Source organism: Pantherophis guttatus, chromosome 4 (assembly GCF_059756535.1).
Source record: "Pantherophis guttatus breed Tessera chromosome 4, ASM5975653v1, whole genome shotgun sequence".
In the NCBI taxonomy this organism is placed as follows: Eukaryota; Metazoa; Chordata; class Lepidosauria; order Squamata; family Colubridae; genus Pantherophis; species Pantherophis guttatus.
The window spans coordinates 14,186,295-14,198,136 of record NC_142066.1 but is presented as its reverse complement, the minus strand read 5'-3'; the positions used below and the strand labels follow the sequence as shown (position 1 = coordinate 14,198,136).

Genomic DNA, 11,842 nt, shown 5'->3' with positions numbered 1-11,842 from the left:
ACGTAGCTTTGGGCGACTGACGTAAACGAATTCTCCAAGCCCATTGGTCGATGCTCTGCGCTGCGTCGCTCCTAGCATCCAATTGACGTCTATTAGAAAAAAAAACGCGGGATGCGGAGACCCCGCCTTCCGCTAATCAATGCTCACACCTGCATTTTAATTGGCTGGTTTGAAAAAAATAACGTTTTTCTTTTCTTTCTCCCTCAGTCCTCTCCCTGCTATTGTACAGGCAGTCCTCGACTTACCACCACAATTAAGCCCAAAATCTATGTTACTAAGTGAGACATAAGTGCATTTTGCTCCATTTTACGTGAACTATAAGGATGCTGCAATGATTATAAGGGTATAAGTAGGGGTCTCCAACCTTGGCAACTTTAAGCCTGGAGGTGCAGATGACAGACTCAATAATTCCTCTGTAGAGCTGTATCAGCAGCTCCTTGGGCAGTTTGAGCTTTCTGAGGTGGCGCAGAAAGAACATTCTTTGTTGTGCTTTTTTGATGACATTTTTGATGTTAGGTGTCCATTTTAGGTCTTGAGATATGATAGAACCTAGAAATTTGAAGGTCTCTACTGTTGATACTGTGTTGCCTAGTATTGTGAGAGGTGGTAGTATGGGAGGGTTTCGCCTAAAGTCTACCACCATTTCTACCGTTTTGAGTGTGTTCAGGTCCAGATTGTTCTGGTCACACCACGAAGCTAGTTGTTCAACCTCCCGTCTGTATGCGGATTCATCAAGAAAGTAAAAGAATGGAAATGGAAATGGGCTGGTCGCATAGCAAGAAAAACTGATAGCAGGTCATAGAATGGACCCCACTTGATAAAAAGCATCCATGAAAGAGACCTTAAAACAAGATGGATCGATGACATCAGCAAGTATTGCGGGCGCAATTGGCAAAAGAAAACTCAGGATCGTATTGGTTGGAAACACGCAGAAGAAGCCTATAAAATTCATATTAAGCTGCAAATCTGCAAATACTGACTACATAGATAGGATTTGCCGTTGACATCTCCATTGCTTGGGAGATAACTAATTGGGAGGCTCCTTTTGTGTCCTTGTGAAGTTTCCCACTGACGTGGTAGCCAGTTATCTACTTGTGATCACTCGCTTTCGAATTGTTGGTTCAACAGGAGCTGGAGCATGTGACGGGAGCTCACCCTGTCCCGCGGCAGCAATGGGTCTCGAGCGTGAGCCTGCTGATTGTCAGCCTGGCTTTTCTAACCTTGTGAGCCATCATGTTCCACTACTACATAGATTAAATCATGGTTTAGGGTCTGCAGCCTTGAACACAAAGAGCCATTTGGACCCGTTTCCCACAGAAAAGAAAACACTGGGAGCCACAAAACCTGGGTGGGTGTGGCCAACTCGATGTCACTCACTCCCACCCAGTCACATGACACCCCCACAGCCACGCCTACCCATTTTCTGTGGAAAACAAGTATCTCTGTGTGTCTCTTTCTCTGTCTCTCTCTCTCTGTCTCTCTCATCTCTCATCTCTCTCAGGCGAGGCGAGGAGTGACTGGAAGGGGAGGGCAATGAGTGGGGCCAGCCAGTGGTGGATTCAGCCAATAGGGAGCCACAGCAGAGGGACGAAAGATCCGCATGCGGTTCCGGAGCCGCTGGTTGCCGACACCCAGTTTAGTGCATCATACTATTCAGTTGGAAATCCACCACGTTGGACACTAATATCTAAATATGGTTTAGCAATGTAAAAGCCGGAATAATTATGGGTTTTTGTTTTTAACTGCTCAATCAGGTCAGTTGTCATCTCTTCAAGGAAGACCAGACAAGGGTGCCAGAGTTATGAATAATAATACGCGTAGTCCTTAACTTAGGTCCACAATTGAACCCAAAATCTCTGTTACTTACTCTGGCTCTCCATGTTATATGCAATAATTTATGCCAGCACCACAGTTCAAAGGCATCAATTCTAATTCGATCAGCCATTCTTAGTGTCCAACTCTTACACTCATACATCCTTATAAGCAGAAGTGGGTTTCATCAGATTCTGACCAGTTCTGGAGAACCGGTAGCAGAAATTTTGAGTAGTTCGGAGAACCGGTAGTAAAAATTCTGACTGGCTCCATCCCCATCTATTCTCTGCCTCCTGAGTCCCAGATGATCGGGAGGAAATGGGGATTTTGCAGTAACCTTCCCCCGGAGTGGGGTGGGAATGGAGATTTTACAGTATCCTTCCCCTGCCACGCCCACCAAGCCACGCCACACCCACCAAGCCACACCCACAGAACCAGTAGTAAAATTTTTTGAAACCCACCACTGCTTATAAGAAAGACTTGAGGGGAATGTAAAAACCGATTTTCCTTTTATTCAGACCTCTTCGTATGGAGTTAATTGATCAGGGCATTAGGGGGCAGTATTGAGCTATATCTATTGTCCCAAACTAGGGATTTACCATAAAAACTCTTCCCAACTTCCTTAGCCAACAGATTACAGAACCAAAAAAGCAAGTACCGGTGACTCTTTAACATTTTTTCAAACCGTAAATTTCCTCTACGTGGCTTCTTTAATATATAGATTTAAAATCTCTGCATTTTTTCCCTTGACTTTCTTATTGATAGTGAAGAAAGTTAGCACCCACCCCTCGTAGAAGAATGAAATATTTTAGGAAATATTAAAAAGGCAGAATATTATATTTCCCCTAAAAGAGAAATAGAAATCTTAAGGGAGACAGAAACGCAGCTCCCTGCCGCCAGCAGATATTTGGTACCCATTGACGACTGAGCCAGCTTATCGACAAAACAAAAGACCTCAGCTCCAGGGTGATAGGATTAAGACATGACCCTCCAAGACATAATAGGATTATCTATCAGCAGAACTCATCACATGACACAATCCAGTGGTGAAATCCAATTTTTTTTTTACTACCGATTCTGTGGGCGTGGCTTGGTGGGCATGGCAGGGGAAGGATACCGCAAAATCTCCATTCCCACCCCACTTCAGGGGAAGGATACTGCAAAATCCCCATTCCCTCCCCACTCCTGGGGGAAGGATATTGCGAAATCTCCATTCCCACCCGACTCTGGGGCCAGCCAGAGGTGGTATTTGCCGGTTCTCCAAACTACTCAAAATTTCCGCTAATGGTTCTTCGAACTGCTCAAAATTTCCACTACCGGTTCTCCGAACTACTCAAAATTTCCGCTACCGGTTCTCCAAACTACTCAAAATTTCCACTAATGGTTCTTCGAACTGCTCAAAATTTCTGCTACCGGTTCTCCAGAACCTGTCAGAACCTGCTGGATTTCACCCCTGGACACAACCAAGCCCCGTTCTTTTTGCGACCTGTTTTCCTTGTCACCTTCTGGGAGAAGGCTCCGTGGTACCCATCTACCGGTAGATTCAGTCACCATTTTCTTCCATATAGCATCAACCTTGCGAACTCTCAAGTTTCCTCTTTCCGCTACGTATTCAAAATGGACAGTGGTTACAGGTAATCCTCAATGTACAACCACAACTGAGGCCCCAAATTTATGTTGTTAAGTGAGAAATCTGTTAAGTGAGTTTGCTCCATTCTACTTTTCTCCCCACATTCAACAATTGCTACCTTCCATTGAGGATCTGTATACTGCATGAGTCAAAAAGAGGGCTAGCCTTTGGGTACCTTGGAAAATAGTTTGACCCCTCCTCACTGTGGCACCCCCTCAAATATTGGAAGACTGCTATCATGTCTCCCTTTGTCCTTCTCTTCATTAGACTAGCCATGCCCAGTTCCTCTAACCGTTCTTTGTATGTTTTAGTCTCCAGTCCCCTAATCATCCTGGTTGCTCTTCTCTGCACTCTTTCTAGAGTCTCAACATCTTTTTTATAGTGTGGTGACCAAAACTGGATGCAGTATTCCAGGTGCGGTCTTACTAAGGCTTTATAGAGTGGTATTAGTACCTCCCTTGATCTTGATTGTATCCTTCTGTTAATGCAATTTACGTTAATGCAGCATACCGCTGGCTCATATTTAACTGGTTGTCCACTAAGACTCCAAAATCCCTCTCACAGTCGCTGCTCTTAAGCCTGGTTTCACCCAGTCTATATGTGGGTTTTTCTTGCCTAAGTGTAATTTATGTAATTTATATAGACAGACACAGACTTCAGAGGATCATTAAAACTGCAGAAAAAACAATGACCACCAACCTGCCTTCCATTGAGGACCTGTATACTGCACGAGTCAAAAAGAGGGCTGTGAAAATATCTACACACCCCTTGCATCCTGGACATAAATTGTTTCAGTTTCTACCCTCAAAATGATGTTATAGAGCAGTGATAGCTAACCTTTTTGCCATCGCATGCCAGGAAGGGGGGGCGGGGGAGGTTTGCACACGTGCGTGCCCACACCCATAATTCTATGCGCCCCGCCCTGCGCATGCGCGCCCAGCCCCCCCTCCCCCTTGCTCCTGGCCCATTTTTCTTTGTCACCTGGTTCCAGTTCCTCTCTATGCATCTGGGGAGGGCAAAAACAGCCTTCCCCACCTACCTCCAGGCCCTCCAGAGGCAGAAAATAGCCTGTTTCCCTACTTCTGGTGGGCCCAAAAGGCCTGAAAATCAGGTGGCCGGCACGTACATGCGCGCCAGAGCTGAACTGCGTGCCCACTGATATGGCTACACGTGCCACCTGTGGCATATGTGCCATAGGTTCACCATCACGGTTATAGAGCATTGCACACCAGAACAACTAGACACAAGAACAGTTTCTTCCCAAACGCCATCACTCTGCTAAACAACTAATTCTCACAACACTGTCCAATTATTTACTAAGTCTGCACTACTATTAATCTTCTCATTGTTCCTGTTACCCATCTCCTCTCACTTATGACTGTGTGACTGTAACCTTGTTGCTGATATCCTTACGATTTATATTGATTGTTTTGTAATATGAGTTGATTGCTTATTTGTACCCTATGACTATCACTAAGTGTTGTATCTTATGATTCTTGATGAATGTACTTTTTTTATGTACACGGAGAGCTTATGCACCGAAGACAAATTCCTTGTGTGTCCAATCACACTTGGCCAATAAAGAATTCTATTCTTTTCTACTGTAACTGTCCAGTCATTTAACATTCAACCAATAGAACAGAAGTTGCCTTCAGAAGTTGTGGGAGCTTCATCACTGGAAGCTTTCAAGAAGATACTGGACTGCCATCTGTCAGAAATGGTGTAGGGTCTCCTGCTTGAGTGGGGGGTTGGACTAGATGACCTGCAAGGTCCCTTCCAACTCTGTTAATTTGTTAAAGCTCCAGTCCAGGAATTGACTTTGAATTGTCCCAGATGTGATCTGGCAAGACAAAAATAAATCCATGTACGCATACAAAATTACCCCAACACTTCTCAATCTTGATTACTTGAAGATGAGTGGACTTTGACACCCAGAATTCCCCAGCCAGCACAGCTGAGGCTGGGGAATTCTGGGAGTTGAAGTCCACCCATCGTCAAGTTGCTTCTGTAACACAAAGGAATCAAGCAGAGATAGTCCTCAATTGATGAACACAATTGAGCCCAACATTTCTGTCGTGAGGTGAGACGTTGGTTAAGTGAGCTTTGCCCCGTTTTTTACGAACCTTTCTTGCCACCGTTGCTAAGTGAATCACTGCAGTTATTACGTGAGTAACAAGGTTGTTAAGGGAATCTGGCTTCCCCATTGAATTTGCTTTTCAGGAGGTCGCAAAAGGGGATCTTCGGCAAAGAGATTGTTAAAAAATGCTTTCAAAAAGCTCTGACAATCCCAGCTGAGTTGCCTGATCGGCAGAGGTTTTTTTTCTTTTAAATGCCTCCGACGATCCCAGCTGAGTTGCCTGATCAGCAGAGGTTTTTTTTTCTTTTAAATGCCTCTGATGATCCAAGCTGAGTTGCCTGATCGGCAGAGGCTTTTTTTCTTTTAAATGCCTCCGACGATCCCAGCTGAGTTGCCTGATCAGCAGAGGTTTTTTTTCTCTTTTAAATGCCTCTGATGATCCAAGCTGAGTTGCCTGATCGGCAGAGGCTTTTTTTCTTTTAAAAGCCTCTGACCATCCAAGCTGAGTTGCCTGATCGTCAGAGGCATTTAAAAGAAAAAAGCCTCTGCCGATCAGGCAACTCAGCTGGGATCGTCAGAGCCTTTTGAAAGCATTTTTTCTACAACCTCTGAAGAGGTTGTAGAAAAAATGCTTTTAAAAGCCTTTGACGATCCCAGGTGAGCCACGCGATCATCAGAGGCTTTTTTTTTAATTTTTAAAAGCATTTTTTTCAGCCGAAGAGGTTGTAGAAAAAATGCTTTTAAAAATTAAAAAAAAGCCTCTGATGATTGCGCAGCTCAGCTGGGCAATGGGGGAGGGGCAGGGATTTTTGCTACCGGTTCTGCGAACCACCCGCCTCCATCGCTACCGGATCGGGCGATCCGGTCTGAGCCGGGAGCATTTCACCCCTGATATGAACCCTTTGCCAAGCATCTGAATTTTGATCATGAGACCATGGAGCTGTTGCAATGGTCATAAGTGTGAAAAACGGTCATAGGGTCACTTTTTTCAGTGCTGTTGTAACTTCAGGTGGTCACTAAACCTTGTAAATTGTAAGTCGAGCGCTATCTGTAGAGGTTGATATCTCTGGATTAATTCTAGGGGGGGGTTTTTTGCTTCCTGCCTTTTTTTTTTTTTTTTTGGTAAAATTTCAGGCCAATTTTTTAGAAAAGGAGCATGTTCTATCTATGTTGACAAGACAGTTCTTTTCTTGAAACTGTCAGTTCTGGCATTTCCACCTTTCTTCCTTCTCCCTACAGGTAGTCCTTGACTTATGGCCACTTGTTTAGCGACCGTTTGAAGTGACAATGGTAGGAGCTGGAAAAAAAAGTGATTTACAACCGGTCCTCGTACTTACGGCTGTTTTCAGCATCTCTGCAGACATGACGCTTACAATTTAGGCACTTGACAGCAGCTGTATGTTTGAAAAGTCTCTGATGATCCCAGCTGAGTTGCCTGATCGGCAGAGGCTTTTCAAAGCATTAGAAAAAATGCTTTGAAAAGTTTTTTTTTTTTAAAAGTTGGCCACGCCCACCCCAGTCACATTACCACCGCCCCCCACCAAGCCACGCCCACAGAACCGGGAAATGCCCACAGAAATGTAAAATTTGTAGTAACAAATTTTACATTTCACCCCTGCCTCACCCCCTACCTTTACAATGCCTCTTAGCCTTGTGAGGGATCTCTGTGAGTTCACAAATTCTGGAGTACGTATCCCAAAGAGAAATAATTAATATAAAATATAAAATAATCTGAATTCTGCTGGATGAAGCCAATGGACGACTTTGTCCATTATTCTGTTCACACGCTTTGCAGGCAATCCAGAGGCTTTGGGGTATTTATATTTACATCTAGAACGCTGTTGGAATCTTTTCCTTATATTTTTTTTCAATACATTTAAAATGAAGGAGTGACAAAAGATTGTATAGGCAGTAATAATGCTATTTTAAAAAAGGAAAAGGCTGGCTTGTTGTTGTTGTTGTTATTTGTGAAGTCGTGTCCGACTCATCGCGACCCCATGGACATCGTTCCTCCAGGCCTTCCTGTCCTCTACCATCCTCTGGAATCCATTTAAGCTCACGCCGACTGCTTCAGTGACTCCATCCAGCCACCTCGTTCTCTGCCGTCCCCTTCTTCTTTTGCCCTCAATCCTTCCCAGCATTTGTTTGTTTTGTTTTGTTTATTAGATTTATATACCGCCCTACTCCCGAAGGACTCAGGGCGGTGAACAGGCACAGAATAAAATACATAGATATAAAAGTTAGAAACATAATTAAAACCAGATAAAATAATTTAGCCCAAGACAATTAAAAATCCCAATAATTTAAAACAGATTAAAATTTCAATTTAAAAGAATTTAAAAGAAAAGGGGAGAAAATTAGGCTAGGCCGGCTTGCTGGAATAGGAGGGTCTTAAGAGCACGGCGGAAAGTGCGCAGATCCGGGATCCTCCGTATCTCCGGGGAGATAGTGGGTGCCCCCACAGAGAAGGCCCTCCCCCTGGGGGCCACTAATCGACATTGTTTGGCTGATGGCACCCAGAGGAGCCCCTCTCTATGAGAGCGTACCGGCCGGTGGGAGGCTGTTTGTGGTAGTAGGCGGTCCCGTAAATAACCAGGTCCTAAGCCATGGGGTGCTCTAAAGGTGGTAACCAAGACCTTGAAGCGCACCCGGAAGACCACCGGGAGCCAGTGCAGCTCGCGCAGGAGAGGTGTCACACGGGAGCGCCATGTTGCTCCCATAACCATCTGCGCGGCCGCACTCTGCGCCAGTTGGAGCCTCTGGGTGCTCCTCAAGGGGAGCCCCATGTAGAGAGCGTTACAGTAGTCCAGGCGGGAAGCGCATTAAGCACTTCTCCAGTGAGTCAATAAATAATAAATAATAAAACCAATAAATGAGCATTTCATGTAACAGAACCAACGTAAAGGAAGACATATAGCTTGCGTATAGGAAAAGATACATATAGGAAAGGTAAAATGCTGCGTTATACAAAGCATTGTGGTTAGGCGATAGATAACAAAACATCTGTTTTAACAGAATAGGAAAGGAAGCAAGTACTGCACAGGGGAAAAATATTCATATTCATAACTCTGGTAATAAACCAACATATTCTATTCTATTCATAATGACGGGCCAAATCTTTAAATAAAAAATCTATTAGAAGGGAATCAGAGGAGCAGTCCATCCAATGTTACCATGAATAAATATATTTTCTTCAATCTGATCATCTGCTGTGTTTTGCTCTTGGATTCCCAGCTGGGATTCCTATGAAATGTGGGAACAGAAATGTCTGAATCTCTTTTTAAGAAGAGATTGGACAACCATGTGTCTGAAATGGTATAGAGTTTCCTGCTTGAGAGGGGGGGGTTGGACTAGAAGACCTCCAAGGTCCCTTCCACCTTCTATTCCACAGGTGGCACGCGGAGCCATATCTGTGGGCACACGAGCATTGCCCTAGCTCAGCTCCAGCACGTATGTGTGTGCCAGCCAGCTGATTTTCGGGCCTTCTGGGCCCACCGGAAGTCGGGAAACGGGCCGTTTCCAGCCTCCGGAGGGCCAACCGGGGGATGGGGAAGGCCGTTTTCGCCCTCCCCAGGCTCCATGAAAGCCTCTGGAGCCTGAGGAGGGCGAAAAACGGGCCTACCAGTCCCACCGGTAACCTTTTTGCCGTCGCGTGCCAAAAGCAGGGGAGCACGGTCGAGTCGCGCGCACATGCAGGGGGGTCATGCACACATCCACGGGGGGCAGTGGGAGGGCATTGAATTATGAGTGTGGGCACACGAGGGCGCGACTCCCCGCACTCCCCCCATTTTTGGCACGTGACGGCAAAAAGGTTAGCCATCACTATTCTATTCAATTCAATTCAATTCAATTCAATTCTATTCTATTCTATTCTATTCTATTCTATTCTATTCTATTCTATTCTATTCTATTCCACTCCACTCCACTCCAATCCATTCCGCTGCATTCCGCTACATTCCGTTCTATTCCTTTCTCTGTTGTTCTATTCTATTCTATTCTATTCTATTCTATTCTATTCTATTCTATTCTAATCCAATCCAATCCATTCCATTCCATTCCATTCCATTCATTTCACAGAGGATCAGAAATCAAAGTAGCATTCCAATTTTCTCTCCCCCACCCTCCCACGCCTACAAATAGGCTCAGTGATTAGATTTTTCCACCCGTAAGATTATGGATCTGGAAGCTGTCTGGGGTTTTCATAATGCCTAAATGTTGAGGAGATCCTTGTTTCCGACGAGAGGCCTTTCCTGTTCGCCCTGGAAAACAGGCACCGTCTGAAATCCGTCTGAATATCTTTGAGGAGGAGGTTATAGAAAAGGGGATCCAAGATGTTGTCCAAAAGGGAGAGGCACAGAGTTGCGTGCTCGTAGACGAAGATGGCTCTCAGGGAGTCGCAGACCTCCGTGGAAGGCGTTCGGACTTCCAGCAGGTATCTATAGTACGAAACGACCTGGTAAGGTGTGAAGAGGAGGAAGAAGAACGTAATGAGGAGCGAGATGAATCCAGACATTTGCGTTTTGACTCTCTTCTCCAGGGAAACCACTTGCCGGATCTTGAAGAGGACAGTGACGTGGAAGAAAGCCATGAGGAAGAGCGGGATGACGAAAGAGAAAGCCATGATGCTGACGCGGAAGTTGGCGTAATCGCGATTCAGGATGGAGCTGTCCACGCAGCTCTTCTTCCCTCGTTCAAAAGTACGGATCTGCAACCCGACGCCGACGGCGCAGAGAGTCAAGTCCACAAGCCAAACCAGGATGCTGATCTTCACCGCGCCCGGCACGGTCTGCGCCCGGTGAAACCGGAGCGGGTGCGCCAGGCCGAGATACCTCTCCATGGCGATGAGGCACAGAAAAGTGTTTTTGGCGTAGAAATTTGTACGGAAGGCCACGCCGATCAACAGGCAGGCTTCTTTCCCCAAATTCCACTGGTGATTGTTGTGGCTGTAATACATCCAGAAAGGCAGGGTTAAGATCTGCAAGAGGTGAGCCACCACCAGGTTCATAATATAAACAGAAAGGACCACCGATTTCTTTAATTGGTAGATCAAAGCCCAAAACGCCAAGATGTTCAGCGGCAGGCCGAAGGCCACTATTACGGAATACATGGGGATTTTAAAGGTCTTGGTGGCATTCAGAGGCATAAAAGGACACTCGTCGTCGCTGCTGTTGTCCATGTTGCTATTGTCCATGGCGCCAAACGGAGAGGTTGGGTGGGATGTCATTGAACTTCCGGCTTGTCTGCAGACTTGGTGTTAAGGTTCTGCCCTTAACACACTTCCTTTCACTTGTCTTGGTGAAGACAGTTGGCTCGCTCTTCTAATCCAAACCACGTTTTCATTATCGCAAAGAAACCAGGAAAAAGAAGAAAAAAATACGAACGTAAATTCAGATTTTCCTTGACTGGTAGATAAAGATAATCAACGGCAGAAGCCTTAGGGTGGAATTGAAATAAACAGGAGATTGTGACACATTTCTTTCTCTCTCTCTCTCTCTCTCTCTCTCTCTCTCTCTCTCTCCCTGTTTCTCTCTCTGTGTCTCTATCTCTGTCTCTGTCTCTCTCCATCTCTCTCTATCTCTCCCTCCCTCTCTCTCACTTCTACACTCAATGTCCATCCATCACTCTCTCTCCGTCTTCTCTCTCTCAGTCTCTTTCTCATCTATCTATCAATCGTCTGTCTGTCTGTCTGTCTATTTATCTATCTACCTACCTATCTACCTACCTACCTACCTATCCGTCATCTATCGATCCACCAATCCACCCACCCATCCATCTCTCTTGGTCTCTTTTCTATCTATCTATCTATCTATCTATCTATCTATCTATCTATCTATCTATCATCTATCTATTTATCTATTTATCTATTTATCTATTTATCTATTTGTCTGTCTGTCTGTCTGTCTGTCATCTATCGATCCACCAATCCACACATCCATCCATCTCTCTCGGTCTTCTCTCTCTGTGTCTCTTTCTCATCTATCTATCTATCTATCTATCTATCTATCTATCTATCTATCTATCTATCTATCTATCTGATCTATCGATCCACCCATCCATCCATCCATCCATCCAGGTGCAATTCTGACATATTATCCAAATTTATGTGGCACAGTTGCTCAGAACAAGCTATTTCAAGCTATTTAGCTCTCATCAACTAGCCATACCCTTACATGGATTCAAACTTGGGCTGCCTGCATGTAAGGCAGTTGTATTAACCTCTGAGCCACAAGTTCTCCTCCCTTTATCAGCTTGAGCCAGGGGAGAGATTAAGTGTTTTTCTACCCCAATATGGGAGGGAACGTACTGCTTCCCTTTCGCCTTTC

At 45.1% G+C, this 11,842-nt stretch overlaps 1 protein-coding gene across 1 annotated transcript; it reads right to left on the bottom strand.

The window, feature by feature from the left end:
* Positions 1 to 9,666: 9,666 nt before the first annotated feature.
* LOC117656356 (G protein-coupled receptor 4-like) lies at positions 9,667 to 10,831 on the bottom strand. The gene has a single exon (XM_034404513.3). The coding sequence runs from the start codon at positions 10,741 to 10,743 to the stop codon at positions 9,691 to 9,693; it is 1,053 nt and encodes a 350-aa protein (XP_034260404.3). The 5' UTR covers positions 10,744 to 10,831; the 3' UTR covers positions 9,667 to 9,690.
* Positions 10,832 to 11,842: the final 1,011 nt, after the last annotated feature.